This window comes from Cinclus cinclus, chromosome 7 (genome assembly GCF_963662255.1).
Source record: "Cinclus cinclus chromosome 7, bCinCin1.1, whole genome shotgun sequence".
NCBI lineage: Eukaryota > Metazoa > Chordata > Aves > Passeriformes > Cinclidae > Cinclus > Cinclus cinclus.
The window spans coordinates 27,809,222-27,831,713 of NC_085052.1; the positions used below are offsets into that span (position 1 = coordinate 27,809,222).

Consider the following 22,492-nt stretch of genomic DNA (forward strand, 5'->3'; position numbering starts at 1 on the left):
AAGTTGTGTGTAACACGAAACACAGACACTACCACTGGGTCTCAGCAATACAAGATTTTACTTCCTGATCTCTGTATTAGGCTCCATAAATTTAAACCCCTTGTGGGAATGCCATAGATTTGCCCGTGGAATATTAACTGAGCTGCATAATACTTCTGAATTTTAACTCAGCTGCAGAACTTTGGTTTAATATGGTAATAACTCAAATCTTCAAGCCACCAATATGGTCAAATTTAGCCCCAGGCTAATGTCACTGTCAGAAATTTTTCCTAACTGAATATCAATGGCATATTTTCATATAAATAAAAATATGTCACACAAGAAACAAGGGAATAACTCTGCAGATGATTTCTCATCATGAAAATGGTGACATCAGTTTTCACTTTCATGTGGAGATTCCTGATGCTTTGGAGAGCAGTTGGAGTTGGCTGAGAAACTTGGACTTGTAAAAGCATCAGGAAGGGAAAAGGAAAACTGACTTCAAAATGGTGGAGAAACAGAAAATCTGCTTTCAACTAAGACTCAAAAAAATCAATTTTATGTGTAACTTAATGTGGATTCCCAGCTAAGCTACCTCATCCAACAAACATTCCAGCCTCCATCAACACGGCCAAGGACAAGTCCAGCTCCATGTGACAAGTCCATACTTTTAACAGAAGAATTAAAATCCTGACAAAAAAAGTATTCCTTAATAAGCAGGCAATGGAGATTTTGATTCTCAGCTGCAAAAGTCACGTTTTCAAACCACTCACATTAATTTCTCTGCGTATTTTCACTTGAGGTCACCTTTACCCAATGGTCTTGTATAGGTACAGGTGTGGGAATGATGGGAGGAAACACTTAAATCCCTAAGGATTGCTGGACAATTGGCAGAATATTCCATGGACACTTTTGTCTCGAGGTATTTCAGGGTTCTGAGGGTCCAGATGAAGATGTTTGAAGCAGTAGAGTGAGGAATTATGGCACAAGACAAAACACGCTGGGAAAAAAAGGCTACAAAACACCCGGAGTAAGGAAGGAAAGGAGGGACCACCATACCCATGTCCAGGAACAACTTGGAAAGACAAAATGGGTATGGAGCAAAGCTGCTCCACACAGGATTTTACAGGAAACTCACTAGGGAAGCACCACTGAATATTCCCTATCCTTGTGTTTTTCCTTGAGCATCTGCCAGGGCACCAGCAAAGCAAACACCCTGGAGTAGGGGAGCTTTTAGTCTAACTCAGGACAGAGTGATTCCAATCAAGTATAAAAATCAAGACTCCTTTTGGTACAAAATTAAACAAACACTACTACATCCATCTCATTCTAAATCCCCTGGAAAAATCCAGGCTTAATTTTAAACCATGTCTTTTTCTGTGCAAATGGAAACCACGTGTGAAACCGGGATTTATGGTGTTATTTACAGCTACCCTCAGTGTCTCTGACAAACTCATCTTAATATGTTGGGGACATTTCAAATATAAAGACAAGTTGACATAAAAACCATTCAATTTCTCCAAAATATAATAAGATCAACTCCTTCTTTGAGTCGTTTTATGTTCTATATGTAAGAGAAATTTCTGTATTTTTTGGTTTATGAGCAACCTGAAACAGAAGCAAAAATCAACAACAAACCTTTCCTCCCAATGCAGTCCTGTTGCTAAATTCACCAGAGGCAGTGCCAATTATGAGCAGAATAAATGAGCATTAAAACATTTAATCCCTCATTAAAACCTTTGAAAAATCTGAGGTGCTTTGTGAATTATATTTTTGTTAATTAATTAATTAACTCACTGGGTGCTGCTCAAGGACGCAGTGCTGGCATGTCAGAGGTTATCCATGAACACAGATAAAATGAAAAGAATAAATTAATTAAATCAGGGTGCAACTGGTGGAAAGAGCAACAGTGCATTTTGCCCAACAATAATTCCAATAAATTCTTGGTGTCCTCAGAACGTTGTTCAATTTCTGAATACAAATAATTGGGAACGGTGCATTTTGCACTCTGCCCTTTGGACTTCTCCCTAATTATGGAAAATCCTTGTTTTCTTAGCATAGCCCTACTGCCTGTCTTTGATTTCGCTGCAAAAAATGATGCAGGTTTTGGAAGTGATCTGGGCCCTGCAGCACAACCCACACAGGCACTTCAGAGTTGTGTTGATGGTGTCTTTACCCAGGACCAGAGACATTCCTGCACTGGGTCTGTAGAAACAGAGATTCCATGGCCACGTGAAGGCCAATGTGAAAACCACGGACAAGCCCATGGAGAACTTTCACAGTACTCCCAGATTCCATGGGAAGTCACACAAGCAGCTGGAGTGCCAAAAATGTGTCTGAATGGAAACGCTTTTTTAATTTAAAACCAGGAAGTTTGAAAAACCCTATTTATCTTTCTCTCAATCCCAGGTCCAATATAATGTGTGGATTGGGGGGCTTTTCCTCCACGCTCATCCATGTCCCCCCTTTTCCCAGGGCAATGTGCGTGTCCTGTGCGTGCGTGGTCGTGGAGACCAGAGAAAACACAAGGACACATTGGAAAGCTGAATCTCCCAAACACAACAAAATAGGAAATTGCTTCAAATCAAATCTTTTAAAATCAAAATCATCATGCTCTTTCACAGACCCCCCACCCCACAAACCAATTCCCATCATGCTGCATATTTAATATAATTTATTATTTAAAGGTAACTCTACATCTTTCAGTATTCACTTGCATCAAACTGACTCATCTTTCCATTTTCCACATAATTTCAGCCCATATAATTTCCATTACTTCATGGATGTCCCTATTTCTACTCATTACTAAAGCCCTGAGATGCCAACCTGAAAACTCAAGCCTTTTTGTACTGCTTATTGGCACGTTATGCAGTGCCCTACAGAATGAAAAACTTCACTGGAAAGTGAAATGAAGTTGTACCAGCTCAAGGAGAAAATAATTTTTTTCCTTCAAATGACATAGTGGTCCAATCCACAGCTCTCTATTCCAGAAAACATAACATAATAAATAATAGAAAATAAAATAATTCATTTCACAGGCATCATTTAATGCAGAGCAAGAGCAATAAACCACATCTGTACTTTGCCAAGCTTCAGTATTGTTAATAAACCTTTTTAAACCATTTTAAAACTTCCTTTTCTTCATGCATACGTTTGTTTTACTTCCAGGTTTGTTGTTAAATGTGCTTTAATTTAATTTAAGAATGCTTCATTCATGAAGATGCTGCCTTAAATCTGGGTGTCCTCTGCAATCCCCTGGTGAAAAATGTGCTTTGGATTCCTTAAGGAAAAGCAGGATTAGATGCTAAAGAAAAAGAAGCCTACCAAAGCGACGGGCTTTTCTGGAGCTGCACAAACATCAGGGATCTGAAAACAACCGCATTTTTTTGGTTTTCAGAGGAGAGGCACCGAAAGCTGGAATTTGGCAGTGACCCCACCCAAAGGAGAAGGAGGAAAACCAGGCAGCTCTGACCTCGCTGACGGCCACGTAGTAGCGTTGCTGCTGGAACTGCGGGGAGTTGTCGTTGCGGTCCCGCACCACGATCCGCACCTCGTGGTTGATGATGGTGCCCACCTTCTTGTTCACACACTGCACCTGCACCACGATGGACTGGATGGACAGTGGTGGCTGCAAGGGGAAGGAGGTTATGGTAAAGGGACCCAGAAAAATGTCACCTCTTTGAGCCTTTGGTCTATTGTTACTGGAATTCATCGGATCCCAGAAGGGCTTGGGTGGGAAGAAACCTTCAAGATCATCTCATTCCCCCCCTGCCATGGCAGGGACACCTTCCACTATCCCAGATGCTCCAAGCCCCAAAGTCCAACCCGCCCTTGAACACTTCCAGGGATCCAGGGGCAGCCACAGCTTCTCTGGGCACCCTGTGCCAGGGCCTGCCCACCCTCCCAGGGAACAATTCCTTCCCAATATCCCATCCATCCCTGCCCTCTGGCAGTGGGAAGCCATTCCCTGTGTCCTGTCCCTCCATCCCTTGTCCCCAGTCCCTCTCCAGCTCTCCTGAAGCCCCTTTAGGCCCTGTAAGGTCTCCCTGGAGACTTCTCTTTTCCAGGTGAGCCCCCCAGCTCTCTGAGCCTGGCTCCAGAGCAGAGGAACTCCAGCTCTCTGAGCATCTCTGTGGTCTCCTCTGGACATGCCCCAAAGTAATTCTTGGATCTTTCTTGTCTTGAATTGAAAGCTCAAGTCTGAAATAAATCGCATTTGCTATCACTTACATTTCAAAATAATTCAGAAACAACTTTCGGTGTGGAGAATGCTGTTTTTTCTCACTGCAGTGAACACAGCAGTGCTCTAAAACTCCCAAACTGATGAATGGACAGAAGAGTTTAGGCTGGAATGGCTTTTAGTACTTGTTTGAGTAAGATCCAAGGTCTTTTTAGTCTGCCTTTAATAAGCTGCAGTCACTACTAAGTATATTAAGGGATTAATTAACTAAGACCAAAAATAATATAATTATTTGAAATGACAGATATTTGATAAATATTTGATATTCTGAATTTACAAAAATATCTAAATAAACAATGGCACTCTGCCACGAATTGTTTATGAAACCAGGGACAAATCATCCCAGCACCTTTCAGCAGTGCCCTGCACCTTCAGTTCTGATTTATCACTGGTCATTCTTCCTAAGTACTTAAAGTTTTGGAAGAGAAGTGTGGAATTTTCTTATTATCTGATTTTATTTGGAAAACACACCATCATTCTGAGCAACAATCAAGGGAATCTAGGAAGATTTGCTGTCAAAGGAAGGCAAGAACTAAAAAAAGGATAGGACCAGGCTGACTGAATCAGCAGGGAGTGAAAAATGGGAAGACTATCCAAATATATGGAATGTGACCATTTGTGAATCAGAGACTCCAATTTTTGTTTTGTAATAAAAAGCTGAATCTAAAGGTTCAACTTAATAAAACTCCCAGTTTCTTTGGTGCCGCAAAATTGTAAGCAGATTTAAGAGGAAAAAATGAGAAAAATCTGTTGGGGTTTTTGTTACCAAAAAGAGACCCTCCCACACTGAATGGTTCTGTGGTGTTGCGGTAGCAGAGCCCTGGTTCTGAAGGCCAGAAATATCCTTTAGGAGAATCCATAAGGTTAGAAAAGACTTCCAAGACCATGGAGTCCAGCTGTTAAGTCAGCACTGACCCGTGTCCCCAAAAGAGCCATATTAATAATGCCCATGACACACATTTCATAATTGTACTCAGTCCCTGGGGGGTTTCAGGGTTGCTCTCCTTTTCTTGGGGTTGTGAGTGACAGCAATTCCCTAAAGCCATGCAAGAGAGGCGCAGGGGGCATCATACCCAAAATCTAAACCACCTAAAGCCCAGATTTTCTTCTCATGGCCCACCGAATTTAAATAGCTACAGATGATTGGACACAGCATTAGAGGTAAGAAGTGTTCCAGTTCGTTGTAAAAAAAGAAAGAATCAATACCTTAAATACCAATGTAAACACAGTATTGCCTGTATTTAATTAAGAAATGTACACACTTCACTTGTTTCCTGGGGACTTGAGTCTACTTCTGGCAGAGAACATCCCTGTAAAGTGTCTGGGAACTCACAATAACGGGAATTGGTTTAGACTGTGACCAATATTGAAACTCAAATAATCTGATGAGGTTCTTTGGGTAAAGCATCAACTTTGATTCACATTAAGGTGACAAAAAAGTGTCAATAAATGGCTTTGAAAAGAAGAATTAGCACTGATCCAACAGGGATTTTGGTTCCTAACCCTCTATGGATGGGTGTGGGGTGATAAGAATGGACCCCCACATTTCTTAGAGTGGATCTCCAGCCTTGCTCTCATTTTTTGCACGGGTTTATGATTAGAACTGAGAGGCCAAAGCTGCTTCTGCAGCTGCTGGTTGGCACTTGAGGAAGTGCCAGCTCTTTCCCAGAAAGTCCTCTATCACCATGACCAGTCTGCCACGTTTTGTGCTTTGCATGGGAAAACAGTTTGTGAATTAAAACAAAATTAAGAACAGCTGTATTCAATTAGTGTCTTTCACCAGCAAATGGAAATGAGGAGAAATTTGCATGTTGTTTTTGGTACTTAGGAATTTATCTCAAAACACATGGAGAAGACAAATTAATCAATCAAGCTAATACAAAACAAACTTTCCTGCACTCCAAGGAGAAGTTCTGAGTTTTACAGCATTCTTGCCATATTGATTAAAACACTTGGAAGTCAAATTTACTTTCAGGTTCTGTCACAAGGTTGCAACACCGTGAGGAGATGTCTCCATTTTTGGAGTGTTTCCTTCTCAATGAAAATAGCCTAGATGAGAACACTCCTATTTATTTTGTGCTTTTCATCTTTCTTTTTACAATAATCAAACTTACCCTGACAATATTTCCTTAACACCATCAAGAATGAGCACAACAAATATATTTTAGGCTGCCTTAAAAAAAGAATCTGAACCAGCACATTCTCAATGGAACATGTCAAACTTTGCGAGTGAATTGTGGCAGTCATGACTGCTTCACCTCTCACAGCTCATAATTCAGTGTACACAGGGAAAGCAGGCTGCTAATAAATGTCACAGGGCACGGGGTGAGCAGCACATCTTCCAGTCAGCAAACCAGAATCAAAGTTTAATTCAACAAATGAGTCAATCTTGGTCAGATATAAAACCCTAACATCAGTTTTTGTGGCCTTCATTGTTGTGTTTGTCCATAATAATATTTGCAGATATGATTAAGTTCCTGTGTGCTCCAAATAAATCCTAAAAAAAGGACCAGATTAACTCTGTTCACATCCATCTGGGGACAAGACAGATGCAGGAATTATATTCTAGCAGGACTGGTGTGTATGGTTAATTAGAAATTAATGTCTGTGGAGAAAACCAACCCCAAACTTACATCTCTGTCCAGCACCCGGCCAGTGCTATTCAGGTACAAGGTCTGCTTGATGGGGTCCAGGATCACCCAGTAATCCACGTTGTCCTTCAGGGAGAGCTCAATGGTGGGGTCAGGCCCTCCTGCTGTCCCTTTGATCAGCATGTTGTCAACCAGGATAGTGCCTGCAATGACATTGAACAGCCCAGGGAGGAATTTATAGGAAATCCACATTCTTATGTATTTTTGCAAGCACTGTAACACTGAAAATGCTGTTTTCTACCTCAGCTTTGTGGTGTTTTATGTTTTGAGTGATGTTTAAGGAGTCTGAACCTTATTATCTGTAATGAAAAACTGCCTCTGACACTGCAGCTGTATCAGACAATGCCAGAAGAAGCACTTGCAATGCACAATGATTTAAATTGACAATGAGACCCGTCGCATCCAGCTATCTACTTAACAAGATGAGCTTTTTCTTCATTGAGCAATCATCTCCCAATCTCACCTTGAACAAATGAAAGCATGGAAATAACAACCAAACTTGGAATAAATTTTCTGCAGCGAGAGTGACACATCAAGGTGATGACGGGGAGAAAAAAAGCACAGTTACATAAAGCTCTCCAGGAAAAAAGAGGGTTTGTACCTGGAGTTGCTCTGCAATAGAAACTGAATTGCAGCACAAGGTTGTGAAGACAACAGCCACAAGACACAGGCGGTACTGAGAGGAGCAGCCAGCTCTCAACATAGGTCTTTTCATGGAATCACAGGATCCCAGAATGGTTTGGCTTGGAAGGGATCCTAAAGTACCAGAATTCCACCAGGATCACCTTCCACTCTCCCAGGTTGCTCCAAGCCCCCTCCAACCTGGCCTTGGACACTTCCAGGGATGCAGGGGCAGCCACAGCTTCTCTGGGCACCCTGTGCCAGGGTGTCACCACCCCCACAGCAAAGAACTCCCTCCATATATGTAACCTAAATTTTCCTTCTGTCAGTCTGAACCAATTCCCCATTGTTCTGGCACTCCAGTTCCTGATTATTTGTCCCTCTCTAGTTTCCCTGTATCCCTTCAGACCCTGGAAGGAGCTGGGAGGTCCCCACAGAACCTTCTTTTCTCCAGCTCTCCCAGCCTGGCTCCACAGGAAAGGTTCTCCAGTGCCCTCACTATCTTCATGGCTTCCTCTGGACCTTCTCCAAGAGTTCCATGTCCCTTATATGCAGAACAGTGCACAGAATTCCAGGTGGGGGTCTCACAAGACACTGCCTTGTCCCACCCTGCCAGTTAAGCCTGCCTTTTAGCTCATTGCCCCCACAGTGTACTCAATTTCCTGTGGAAAACACCCCCAACTCACTTCCCAAATATCAAGCATTAAAAACTACCATGAGTGTTGCCCTCCAGTGCCTTGGATTTGCATGCACAGCATTTATAACCACTCCGCTGAAATTTTATTTTTCTGCAAAATTAGCACTCCCCAGTTTGCTTCACACCAAAATATTAAAAGGATTTATACTTGTGGAAGTTCACCAGCAGTTACGAAGAAAATCTGTGAATATCAGTGGCTGCAGAACATTTAAATTAGGTTAAAATATTTATCACATAACCACCTGTTATTAAATACTTTATTCCAAAATATAGCATAAAGTTTCTTTACACCTTCACTTTGTAACAGCGACTCTGTATAAAAATATTCATCCAAGAGGAGTGGCCCCAAGAGGGGCAGATGCTTTTTTGCTAAAACAGTAAAATAATCACTGACCCTAACCCCAGTAAACTGGCTTGCAGTCCTGTGGGGCAAACACCACAGTAAGGTCTTTTCAATTGTCTTTTTGAAACTACTTTTTTTTTTTTTTTCTGACACAATATAGATGACAGGAACAAAATTGCCAAATATTTGGGAGTAGAACTGCCAAACTGCACCAAAGACTGGTTTCTAGTTCAAGGAGAAACAACTTTTTAGCCACATGAGAAACACAGTTTTTACCCAGGTGTTTTATGGTTCTTGGTACAATTTCCTGCTCAATAACATCCGTACAGCTCTACTCTGCTCCAGGAGCTTGGCCTGGCACCTTTTGGGAGACAAGCACTGGTTTTAATATAAAGAGGATTTCACCAGGAAAACCCAGCTCATTTCCAGTCCTGTGACACTGCCAAGTGTTAATATCTACTCAACAAGTCCTGTCAAATCCATAAAATCCACCAGTTCGTGTACTGCCCTCAATGATGAAGAAAAGAAGGGTTGGTAATCCAAATTCACTCATAAAAATATCTAAACAACTCAAAATCTGTGGCGATGAATTTCATAGTCTGTAATCAACCACCACCACTTCACTGATCTCACTGCTTTGATTCTGCATCTTGTTGGACTCTGCTCTGCATCACTCTCTGCTTGGTTTCACAAAGCACTTTTGTTAGCTTTGGTTTGACCCAGAGATTCCTTTCTCCTTAAAAACGGGTTGGATTTGCTTCAGATATTCATGAGGCATCCATACTCTCTCTCTGAGAGACAGCAATTTGCAAATCAGCCTCTTAATAGCCGTCCTTAAAGTTTTATTTTTCTAGTTTATGAAGTCTCTGATATTTCCGAGGCCTTTCCCTTTCGCCCTTAGATAGCTCTAAGATTTTCCTTAGAGCCTGCTAAAATGCCAGGAAGGGAACCTTCTAATGATAAATCTGATGTGTCTGCATCACCAGTTTTTCCATAAATGTCAGCACTAAAGCAAACTAGCAATATTTGTAACTCATTAATACAATGAGTTTACAGAAAATGTGCTTTGTAATTTTTTTTTTTTTTTTTTTTTTTTTGCATAAGCAAAAAACTCAAGCAATCATAGAATCCCAGGATCCCTGAGGCTGGAAAAGCCCTGCAGGGCCACCGAGCCCAAGCTGGGATCCCCACCTTGTCCCCAGCCCAGAGCACTGAGTGCCACGTCCAGCCCTTCCTTGGACACCTCCAGGGATGGGCACTCCAAAGCTCCCTGGGCAGCCCCTGCCAAGGCCTGAGAACCCTTTCCATGGAGAAATTCCTCCTGCTGTCCAACCTGAGCCTCCCCTGGCACAGCTTGAGGCCGTTTCCCCTTGTCCTGTCCCTGTTCCCTGGAGCACAGCCCGACCCCCCCTGGCTGTCCCCTCCTGTCAGGGAGTTGTGCAGAGCCACAAGGTCCCCCCTGAGCCTCCTTTTCTCCAGCCTGAGCCCCTTTCCCAGCTCCCTCAGCTCCTCCTGGGGCTCCAGCCCCTTCCCCAGCTCCGTTCCCTTCCCTGGACACGCTCCAGCCCCTCCAGGGCTCTCTCTGGCCAGGATGGCCCAGAGCTGGGCACGGCCCTCGAGGTCCCTCAGTTGTGCCCTTCTGTCCTGGAAAGCCACTGGTAAGGACACTCAGGACAATCATTAGGGATATTTTTCCTGACTAATTAAAAAAAACCCAAAAAACAAACTGATGGGAAACTTTGATTGCCCATCACCACAAGCAGATTTTAAGAGCAGCTTTCCATCTTCTATGGAGACCACACAATTTGGCTGCTTTTCCACCTGCTCTGAAGCCTGATTGATGACTGAGGCACCTTGTGGGATGACCACACAGATTTCCAAGGGATTAGTACAGGATAAGCTTAAAAGAATCAAAGTCAAGGAAGATGTTGGTTTAAAATGCAACAAAACCAGCCAGAACCCAACACTCTGGACGAGAGAGGAAAGATGTTGTATTGTCAGAGGGAACATAATTTTTCTGAGCTTATTGCAATTATTCAAAAATGGCTGCAAAACAGGACAACAAAATGAAAAACTGTAAAGTGCTGTAAGTATTTTAACAATTGTTTTACACCAGACTATTTCCCTGAGAGGAATCCAGGAGCTGAAAATTCTCATTAGGCTGCAATAAAAGGGAAGGTATTGATTTTACAGCCCAATCTCAGGTGAATATTCTGTGGGAAGGGCTTCAGTCTCAGGTGCAAAAAGCCATGAAATGTGGGATCTGCTGGTTATGCTCTGCTAAAGACAGGAGTCTGGTAGTGCTCAGTGAGGAGTCACTTCCTGAATGATTTCTGACACATCTTGGGATTGTTTTAGTTGAATGTTTTGGCAGAGCCCTTTTGTAAAATGTGGGGGAATTATGACTGCTCTGGGAATAAACCTTATTGGATCATGAAGTGGTTTGGGTTGGAAGGCACCAATGTCGTTGAAAAGCCTCTAAACATCAAACAAGGCTTTTCTCTTCATTTAGATCTAGTTTTTCAACACATGAATGCACTTATGGGACTGGACTGTAGACTGCAAAGTGTTTATATGTCCAGTAATACTCTGCTTTCCAAGTAGAAAAGCAAAACAAATCTGCAGGAGATGGGAGAACTGAGGTTCCCCCTGCAGGGGATTATTTTCTACATTTGAGTCTTCAAAAACTTCTACAGCCACTTTTCACACTGAGAATTTTCCCACTTCTGAGAGTAAGTTCCTTACACCTTCCCCTGATGAAAACTAGTTTATTTTGGTACTTTGGGGAAAAAAATATGTATATTAACAAAATTTGTGCATATTCCCAGTCAGGGCTGAGCTCCTGGGAACACAAATCCTCTGATTATGTACATTGATTATGGAGTTTAGTACCTGCAACCAGAATGATTTGCACTTAAAAGGAGCCTTGCTCCCCGGGATATCCAAGTCTTCCCATTTAAGTATATTATCACAAACCCAATCTCAGTTCTATTTCAGACCTGGTTTATTTTATTAAGACTATGTTAATAAATGTTGTATTTATTCTTTTCCTGCTAAATAGGTGCCAAAGCAAACCCAGTTTTACTTTTTTTTTTAAATTTTTGTTCATCTAACTCAAATTGCTCAAAAGAGCAAGCACTCTCCTTTAAATTTATGTTCACCTTTGCTAACTTTGGGATTTATTTTCCTAAACTTTTCCTCAAATTCATGGGTTGAATGCACTGAAACTATCACTGCAACCTTTCCTACCGAGTCCAAATGGGGCAGATTTAAACCAGAAACTGCAACCCCCAGCACCTGTAAAATGTACAACAACCAGTCCTTAAATGGGACAGAAATTCACACTCAAAGGTCAAAAACCACAGCTCCCAAAAATACTGCTGCTGAAAACAAGACTGAACTCAGTGCCCACTGCAGTGATTAATTTTGGAGACAACTGCAGACTGTGTGTGATATCACTAGTGTTTACAGTCTGTCCATTCCCTCCCGAGATCCCTGATGGATAATGTCCCAGTAGCACTGTTTTGGGAATATTCTCTGCCAGGTTTGACAAATGTGTAGCAACACAAACTGGTTTTCATCAGAGATCTGCCTCCTTTGGTGTGTTAGTGGCTGCTGGGAAGACAAGGCCAGGCTCTGGGTGCCTACCCACCCCAACAGCAGGGAACAGCCTGAGCTGACACTGGTGGTGGTGTCATGTCCAACCACCTCAAATGCCAAATGTGACCCAAAAATTAGCCCATAGCTGCTGAGCTCTGCGACAAGGTGACCAGGGAAGGGCTACAAGCTTGTAGGGTCCTCCAGACAAATGGGAGAACCTCAAATCCCCAAAAGTTGGTAAAGGAAGAAAGAAAAAGTTGGAGTAATGAGGCTTTCTTGGCTCTTTTCTTACAGATAAGCCCAGGATTTTGGAAGACGGGTGTGAGACAAAGGGCCTTTTTTACCTCTTCTTTGATGGTCCTTTAGGAACAAGATCCCCATCAACTGGAGCCCCTGGGTTGTTCTGTTTCATCTGCATTTTCCTGAGGGCACTATATTTCCATTCACATTCAACAGTACATGGAAAAATATCTAATTTTCATTCTGATTATAGAAAAATGACATCTTTGGAAACAGAGTATTATGCCACTGAGGAGATGCCAAGCTTTGCTGGGTGTGCATCTCAAAATAGGAACCCATCTTTCAGAATTAAATTTAAATCCACCTCTGGAATTGAGGAATGGGGGGGGGAACTCATCCCTCAATACAAGACTGATAATGAGGAGGCAGGAACTGTGACTGAGGCATGGCCTTGGCCAGGGAAATTCTGATGGAAACTTTCATCCAAATTAATGTTTCTGCTCAAAACCCACAGAGATGAAGATCCACCACACTTCTTCCCTCACACCCCACATATCCAGGTAACACCTTTCAGAGGTCCTGGGCACAGTCTGGGGCTGCGCCAGGTCTCAAATAAATACTTAAAACTGGTTTTGTAAATCCTGTTTCCTTTCCAGTTCCTTGAGCCACTTCTCAAGCCAATCAACAATGAGGTTTATTTGCTCTCTGTTTAGAAAAGTCTGATTTACACTTTAAACACACAAGGACTCCTAAATAATGAATCAGATCGAGCAGTGTTTTGGGATCACCGTGTTCAGCAGTGGCAGCTGAAGGTGTGAATTAAATTACTTGAATGTTTTCACCTTAATTTGGAGCCATCCTGGGGTCTGTTTGCAAACCATTTGGAGAGGAGCAGCAGGAGCCTGCTCTGCTCTGCTCTAACCCTGAATTATTAAAATTATCAGACCCTGTCTAAACATTGCTCGTGGTTGTGCATAATTCTTTTTAATATTTCCTTGACATCTTCTGTGCACCACATGCAGCTGTTTTCTCCTTATAAAGGAGGCAAAAGAAGGACAATTTACTGACGCTTTTCCATCCTCTATCTGCTTGCGCTGGTTTTCCTGCAGGAAAGCATCCCTAGGGAAAAAAAATTAGCATTGGCATCAGATCTGGATTTTATTGGTGCATCCCAAAGGACAGAGCCATTAAAACTTCTTTTCCCAGCTTGTGCCCCTGTGTGTTTAGTCTGAGGTTGGCTCCAGTCTCCCCATTATTTCCAAATGTTGGAAAGGTGCAGACACTGTAACCCGAAGCTCTAGAAAAGGGAATGAAATGGGGAGTGTGGGGGAAATGTAGGGATGTACCCCCACTGAGCACAGAATCCTGGAATCATAGAATGTCTTGGGCTGGAAGGAAACATCCTTAAAGTTCATCTTCTTTTACTCCTGCCATGGGCAGGGACACCTTCCACTATCCCAGGTGCTCCAAGCCCCAAAGTCCAACCTGGCCTTGGACACTTCCAGGGATCCAGGGGCAGCCACAGCTTCTCTGGGCACCCTGTGCCAGGGCCTGCCCACCCTCCCAGGGAACAATTCCTTCTCGATATCCCATCTGACCCTATCCTCTGGCAGTGAGAAGCCATTCCCTGCGTCCTGTCACTCCATCCCTTGTACAGAGTCTCTCTCCATGTTTTCTGTCAGCTTCTTCAGGCCCTGGAAAGGCACAATTTGGTCACCCCAAAGCTTTTCCTCTCCAGGCTGAACAAACCCAGCTCTCCCAGTTTTTCTTCCAGCAGAGCTGCTCCATCCCTCTGATCATCCTGATGCCTTGCCTGGATTCATCAAACACGAAAAATATCACAGACCAAAATTTCCATCCTCAACTAAATTTGGATACAAGTCTTGCTAAGCAATAATTCAACCTTACAATATTCCTGCTGTGAGATCCCTCCTATTTTTGCCCAGAGGCCAAAGCAATCCTTGAGGTGAGAAGTGGAGAACTACAGAGGAAGTGCAAACTGGATTTTACAACAGATTGAGGAACAATCACAATTTCTTATCTGTCTTGCCTTCTAGAACAGGCAAACATCTTCATTCACAGGGGAGAGCAAATCCTATGTTTTCCTGAGAATTGCTTTATCACAGAACTAAAAAGCATTAAAAAGGCCTTTGTTATCCACAGAATTCTACAGGACCCTTTGTAACCTACAATTGTGCATCAGCCTTTGATCACACTGCTGTCAAGGAGTCAGAATTCCAAACAACCTACAAGAATTGTCTGACAACTGAGTGAGGATCACACTGGGTCTGGGAGCAGAATCCTGGATTAGGAGATTTTGCGAGCAAGCAGAGTGATGGCTTACCGTGGCCAGAACAGATACAAACACCAGGCTGACATCCTTCTATCCTATTTTTCCCCATTGCACTAAAGCACACAAGGTGGGGCAGATTTCTTGTCAACAGTGCAGCTCCTGGTTGTGTTTGTCGACATCCCAATAGAAACATCGGAAAACCAGGAATACTTGGCACTACATCCTTCTGGAAGAATTTTATTTTCCACTCTGGAAAGCTTTTTCTAAGCTGTTTTGTTGCCTTTGCAATCAAGCACTGCCTTTTTCTCCACACTTTGATATCTCTGGAAGTGTTCAAAGACAGGTTGCAACAACCTGGTCTAGTGGAAGGCAGCTCTACCCACGTCAGCAGGTGGAACAAGGATGAGCTTTAAGGTCTCTTCCAGCCCAAACCACTCCATAATTATGTGATTCCTCCTGACTCAAATCCCAAGTCCCTAATGCCACTAAAGTGCTACTATCAAAATCCAATTTTAAGCAGCAGTTTTGCGGTTATCAGGGGGAAAAGCAAAACTGCAAAAGCCATGCTGTTCCCAACAGCCAGTCAATTATTTCACATTTCCCTGACCTGGCTGTCAGGGAAGCAGCAAGGACGTAACCCGCTTCAAAGTGTTACCTGAGGATCAGGGTTTTAAACTTTTCATCACCTGACTTGCAAACTATGATTGATTTTATTCTCCCCTTCAGCCAGGTCTGCTCCTTTTCCATGGGGAAATCACCCTCACCAAAAGCTCTCTGAACACTTCTCAGCATAAAGAAAATATTGAGGGACCAGAAACCAAACATTTGGAGGAGGTTGCTAAGAACTCACAGCATTTCACTTCACTTGTGATCTGAAAGCTCTCCTAAAATCTGAATTAAAAAGAATATTAGATGAGATTAACTAAATTTGTGCTGTTCTGTTACCGTGTGGCAATGAAAATGGGCATGGCAGTGAGCAGCAGTCTCTTTTCCCAGGTAACAAAGGACAGGGTGAAAGGAAATGGCCTCAGGTTGCACCAGGGAAGCTTTAGATTGCATATAAGGGGAAAATTCCTACACAGAAAGGGTTCTCAAGCACTGGAATGTGCTGTCCAGGGAAGTGGTGATCTCATCAACCCTGAAAGCATTCAAAAAATTTGAGGATCTGGGTTAGTGGTGAACATGTTGGTGCTGGGCTGATGTCTTAATTACTTAAAAAAAACAACTTCACTGAGCACTCTGTTCCTGGGTCTTCCCATCCTCTGAGGGAACAATTCCTTCCCAATATCCCATCTGTCCCTGCCCTCCAGCAGTGGGAAGCCATTTCCTGTGTCCTGTCCCTCCATCCCTTGTCCAAAGACCCTCTCCAGCTCTCTTGGAGAGGGAAGTACATCTAATATGGTTTGCACAGAAAACCTGCAAAAGAAGAGACAAAATATAGAGATCTAACAATTCTTGGAAGTAGAACCAACCTGAGAGTCACAGGGAAAACTGGGAGTAACTGGCAACTATTACATGTTGTAAATGTTTGGCTCTGCATCCAATTGAGTTATAATCATCCATGGGGAGAGCCCAGAGCCTCTGTGGGCAATCTGTTCAGGGCTGGGCAGTGCCCAGGGAAGAAGTTGTGCCTCCTGTGCAGGGGGAATTGCTGGGCTCAGTCCCTGCCCGTGGCTCTGGTGCCATTGCTGGGCCCCCGCAGCAGAGCCCGGGCCCTGCTCGGAGCCCTCCCTGCACACAGGGACACCCAGGGCTGAGGGCCCCTCTCAGCTGGGGCTCCTCTCCAGGCTGGACAGCCCCAGCTCCCTCAGCCTTTCCTGGGCACCGAGATGCTCCAGGCCCTTCCTCAGCGCCGCAGCCTCCGCTGGCCCCGCTCCAGGAGCTCCTGTCCCCGCTGTGCTGAGGATCCAGAGCTGGACACAGCACTCCAGAGGTGCCTCCAGGGCTGGCCACAGGGGCAGGATCACCACCTTCTGAGCCATGGAAAAAACAAACACCTATGTTTCTTGACTAATTTCTTCCACAGACATACCACCATCCTAAAGAAGACCTTCCAACAGAAGACCAAAAGAATGTCAGGAGCAGAATGAACTTTTCAGGTGCTCTCTCTAGCCCAAGACTTTTATCTTTACACTGAGCAATTCCATTAAGGCACCGTAAACAGCAAATTATTTGTGCAGTTGATTCTTTCTCTCAGCATTTCCCGGGTTGTGTCTTTACTGAACACATCCTGCACTCCCTTCCTTGTTTTCAACAGGAATAGTAAACAACAGAGTGTGTAAGCAGATTTCAGAACTAATTGAAAATAGGAACATGGAGCCTAATGATATTAAATGAAAAACCCTGTCAAGTTTAGCAACAGATCATTTACGTCTCCTTTATTTTGTTGTACAAGTTCCCTGTTTGCATAGAAAAAAACTAAAATACATGTCAAGTTGCTTTGTAAGAGCCTGGTATCTAATAAGGATGAAAATATGTATCTCAAATGGTAATGAAGCATCGTGTTTATTAGCCAAGCAAATTACTGGAAGGCAAATTACTGTGACAATAACAAAATGGAGGAAAGGCAGAAAGACCTGCCCTGTTTTCCAGACACCAGGACACTTTTGGTCCTAGTAAATTGGTCCTTGCCCAAATAACAGCTGGGAACAGCTTGGGAGGTAACACCACCCAGGTTTGGGTGTCAGTACTGGTTTTAGAGGACTAAAGAGAACAGTTGCTTGTCTCAAGCACTGTTAAAACACAAGAAAAGGATGGAAGAGAGTAACAGGATGGAATTAACTCCAGGTCTAGTGAAGGCGAGATCTGGCCAGCACATCCTGGGAAATCCATCTCCGCAGAAATCCTCACTGTGGCAAAGTGGGTGGAAAGCAACTATCATACACACATCACCCAAATCTCACCCCAGGTTAGGGACAGATGGAAGCTCCCACTGCCAGTGACTGCCAAAGGCCCCCAGAATATTCCTGTGTGGAAACCTGGGACCTGAACTGCAGAGAACCCCCACTTGAGATAAGATTAAGGTGAAACAATGGTCTGGGTGTTATCCCAGGCTTAGGGGCAGGTTGACAAATCTGGGGAGAAGGGATTGCTGAGAATGGACACAAAAAAGGTAGACTTTGTGAGACACAAGGAAACGCAGTGCAGCAGCTCTGACCAGGACAAAGGGAATTCTGGCAGAGACAGATCCTGATCACCAATCCCAGAAATCACCAAAAGAAAAGGAACTCTGGCACTAATTAGCATTAGAAACAAGGGAATCATTTAACCAATAATGTAAAAGACCTGATGTCCATGAGCATTAATTTTTGCTTGTTAAAATATATAAATAGGAAGAAGTTCCAGAGGACTTTGGGACCATCCACCACTGAGAAACCCGGGATGCAGAAAGACCAGCAGGACAATGCTGGATCCAGGGATGGTGACAATCTTCTGCTGGATCTGTCTCTCTCTCCTCTCCTTTCTATTCCTTCCTATCTCTCTACCTCACATTCATTGCTACATAAATTCCATATTATTGACTTCAGCACATGGTCTCATTTGCACCTTAATTTGGCCAGAGGCATCTCTCACTAATCAAATCTTAATAGAGGCCAAGGGTGTTAATTGAACAGACATGCTTAGCCCACACCACTTGGCTTCAGAGACACAGAAAAGACCCTGGTGTTGCTTAATTTACCAGTACTGATCTGTCCATGGGAGCTCAGAGCTAACAACAATCCAGTGGAAACCAGGAATTTCTTGCCTATGGCATATGGGTTGGAATGAGATGATCTTGATCCCTTCCAGCCCAAACATTTCCAGGATTTTACAATTAAAACTTTGGTTTCAGCAGCCAAATTGCTTCCAGGTCTCATCACTCATTCACTGGTGGCTGAGGTCAGTACCTGGCATCACTTGCTGGAATCTTCCCCATTTTCTCCAGGGGACCAGAATGGTTTAAGGTTTTAAATGAACTGTAGGCTGGATTGTAGTCTTCCCTGTGATGATGGTGTGGCCCTGGCCCAGAGAAGCACCCTGGCAGTGTCCAAAGCCAAGCTGGACAGGGCTTGGAGCAGCCTGGGATAGTGGAAGGTGTCCCTGCCCATGGCAGGGGTGGGACTGGATGGGCTTCAAGGTCCCTTCCAACCCAACCATTCTGGGATTCTATCCTATGATTCTAACTCTGCCTTCCATATCCCATACTCAGCCCTGCTGCAAGTGCTCAGCCAGAGGGATCAAGAAAGTTCCTGTTCAGATTTTCCATAGTCAGATCATCATCATCATCATCATCATCATCATCATAATCATCTTCATCCTTACTTCAGATCACTCACTGCAATTCTGTGTAGTGTTAGTTATACACTGACATTTCCTTTTTCCTTTACTGGATCCTTTCTCATTTCCCAGTTTTCACCATGCAGAATTGAGGACCACCCTCCATTTTGCACTCCCGAGGTAGAGCAGTGCCATGAGCGTGTGACATCCCTGTTCCTCCTGCCTTTTCTCCTGGCAAAGTGCCTAAGGATAGCAAGTTTTGATTTACTGTTGGAGAGGACAGGCAGAGGAGCTTGTCCACAGTGATTTGTGAGCATATTTCAGAAGCCATGCACTCCAAATAACATCTCCTTTTGTAACTTCAGCCTCCATCTTCCATTGTTTGACACACTTTCAACTTGTATAAAGAAACCTTTGAATCCTCTGGGGCTCCTTCCTGTAAAAATTTGCAAACTTGATATTTAAATTCTTCCAGATATGAGTTTGGAGCTGCTCAGAGAATTTACTGTTTAAAAACACCTCTCTGATCTATTACCAGTTTTCCATGCCCTGTGAGGAAGCACCAAAAACATGTTATTGAAATGTGTGGGGCTTTATAGGCTGGGCATGGAATAAAATCAGATTTTTTGTATTTGTAGGTGAGCAGAGCTATAACTTCATCGGAAGTATTTTCAAGTAAGATTTAATACCACAGGAGCTGTTTGTTTGCCTTGTAAAAGTCTATTATTAATTTTCTTTTTAAATGTTGTTACAGTGTCAAAAGAAGACCTAAAATTTCTAAGTAGCCTGATAAATTCACCTTCTTGTTTATGGCTTTTTTATTAGGAGGGGCTAGTGACAGTTCCCAAAAACAGCCCTGGGAAATGCAGGAAAGCTGGGGAATCTAAAGGAAACCCTGGGAAGGAGCTGGCACCAACCCAGAGCAGTTTCTCTGCTAAGAAAGATGCACTGATGGAGCACCTCTGTGATGGCTTTACTGCAGGAACAGTATCATAAATCTATAATGTTTCTCTCCATAAACTCCACTGGTGTACAGTGTATTAAACTGGCTCTTAATAAACTGCACTCCTTCCCTCTCGCTTGCCTCCCAAGCACAAAAAATAAACACCAAGAAAAGGAACTAATTTAGAAAATGAAGTCTATTCTTGTTCTGAGAGGAAAATAGTAGCAAATGGCTCAGGGTGACAGTGGTCTCCCTTGGAGGACAAGTGTTGATTAATTGTTGATTAATATCTTCATTAGTGACACAGACAAAGGGTTGGAGGTCACCCTCAGGAGGACTGCAGGTGACACCAAGCTGAGGGTGACCTGACTGTGACCTTCCTGGACCTGAAGGGGAATCAAGAAACATGGAGAGAGACTCTTTAGAAGGTCTCAGAGGTCTTGCCAGGACAATGGGGCAGGGATAGATGGGATATTGGGAAGGAATTGTTCCCTGGGAGGGTGGGCAGCCCCTGGCACAGGGTGCCCAGAGAAGCTGTGGCTGTCCCTAGATCCTGGCAGTGTCCAAGGCCAGGTTGGACTTTAGGGCTTGGAGCAGCCTGGGACAGTGGAAGGTGTCCCTGCCCATGGCAGGGGGTGGAACTGGATGGGCTTTGAGGTCCTCTCCAAACCAAACCATTCCAGGATTCTGTGAAAAGAGAGAAGTACTCATCCAAAAATGTTCATTTTCTGAGGCAGCCCCAAAGCTGCCCTGCTCCCCAGTTTTTCTTCCCTGTTTCATCACTGCCACATCATCTAAATGAATTTGCTGACCCCTGGCAGTCACTACTGAACACTCAGCTGGTTTCTGTTTTGACAGGTTGCTGCCAAACACAGTGTTTGATATTTTTCTGTTTGAATAAGACTCTCCTTGAAGAGGTCAGAGCATCCCAAGGGAAATCTGGTGTCATTTAAGAGGCACAATAATAGCCCATTACACAGGCCAATAAACAACATTGGAAGCAATTCCTCTTGGACATTCAAACCCTTTCCCTTTTCATTTTATCCTTCCATTCTAAAGAGTCCTGTCATTTCCAGTACATTCTTGCAATAAAATATAAAGGCTGAAAAACCAACTGGTGATTTGTTGAGATGCATCTGACTGTGGAAAAACCCACTCCATTACTGAAAATTAAGAGCTGACCTTAGGGACCAGACATGAGCCACACTCACTGTTGAGTGTTAACTTTGTTCCATCCCTCTTGTTTAGCTTGTGAGACAAATTATACATTAAAATCTGGTTTGAACCTGTTCCGTTTCAGCTTCTGCTCCAGGCACTGCAGGAATGGTCTGCACAGACAGAGAGAGGAAGGGGATGTTTACACAAAATCCCAGAATCCCTGAGGCTGGAAAAGCCCTGCAGGGCCACCGAGCCCAAGCTGGGATCCCCACCTTGTCCCCAGCCCAGAGCACTGAGTGCCACGTCCAGCCCTTCCTTGGACACCTCCAGGGATGGGCACTCCAAAGCTCCCTGGGCAGCCCCTGCCAAGGCCTGAGCACCCTTTCCATGGAGAAATTCCTCCTGCTGTCCAACCTGAGCCTCCCCTGGCACAGCTTGAGGCCGTTTCCCCTTGTCCTGTCCCTGTTCCCTGGAGCACAGCCCGACCCCCCCTGGCTGTCCCCTCCTGTCAGGGAGTTGTGCAGAGCCACAAGGTCCCCCCTGAGCCTCCTCTTCTCCAGGCCAATTCCCAACTTCCTCCTTTTCTCCATTGCTATTTCCCATCCAATCCACCAAGGCTGGACCATACTGGGGCCTGACAGTGAAAATCACTTCCTCTCTACACACCTAATTAGCAAAAGGATTTAGGAGCAGAAAAAAATTTTAGGCTCAAGATTTTGTGCCTTCTGTCTCTATACTGAGGGTACAAAGACAATTTGGTTGTCTTTGTTGTCTTTGTTGGTTGGCCAATTCCTGGCCTTGTTGCTGCTCCCCCTATGCCAGCACATCAAATTTCCTTCTTTACATTCTCTTCCACGGATATTGTGGATCTCTTATCTAACTTGAAGCTTTCATTTTTGCCATTTCTGGATGGTTCAAGCTATGGGATTTGGGACATTAAACACAGCTTGAAGGAGTGGTCAGCAGGAGAGAGTGTGCAATTGAAACACCACTGCCTGGGCTTTCCAGGGTATCCCTGACTGCTCCTGGCCTCTTTATGGGGTCCCATTGTGGCTGTCAATCCCTGGATCTCTTGGTGACAACTCCTGCTGATGCTCTGCTAGTCTTTAACCTCATCCTCTCCCATCACTGCTGTTCTTACAGCATCCCAACCCACACTTTCCTTCTGACCTTGGCATTTTTCTTCCTGAAGTCTGATTTAATGGAAGTGAATCGCAACAGTCAAACTGATCTTTGCACAACCCCCAAACAATTCAGCTTGGAGCCTTTAATGAAGCCTTAATGACAGTAATTCCAGCTCAGAGCACAAGAGAACAACTGAAAGGCAGGAAGTGCAAATAAAGAATGGGTTTAAGCTGGAGCATTCACAAGCTTCTGCTGGTGACAGATACATGTCATACCCAAAGTGGAGCTAGGAACAAGCTTTACTCCTTCTAAGATAAATCAGTGTCTTCACTTCCAAACATTTTC

The 22,492-nt window shown here is 43.9% G+C and overlaps 1 protein-coding gene across 5 annotated transcripts in view; it reads right to left on the reverse strand.

Annotated features, from left to right (window-relative positions):
- PCDH15 (protocadherin related 15) overlaps nt 1-22,492 on the reverse strand; it is a 264,399-nt gene that overhangs the window by 192,138 nt on the left and 49,769 nt on the right. For all 5 annotated transcript variants that reach the window (XM_062496847.1, XM_062496842.1, XM_062496846.1 and 2 more), the window contains 2 exons: nt 6,853-7,013; nt 3,452-3,607 (listed from right to left, as the gene is read on the reverse strand). In XM_062496847.1, coding sequence (XP_062352831.1) covers nt 3,452-3,607; nt 6,853-7,013 — 317 coding nt within the window. The remainder of the gene's footprint in view (nt 1-3,451; nt 3,608-6,852; nt 7,014-22,492) is intronic.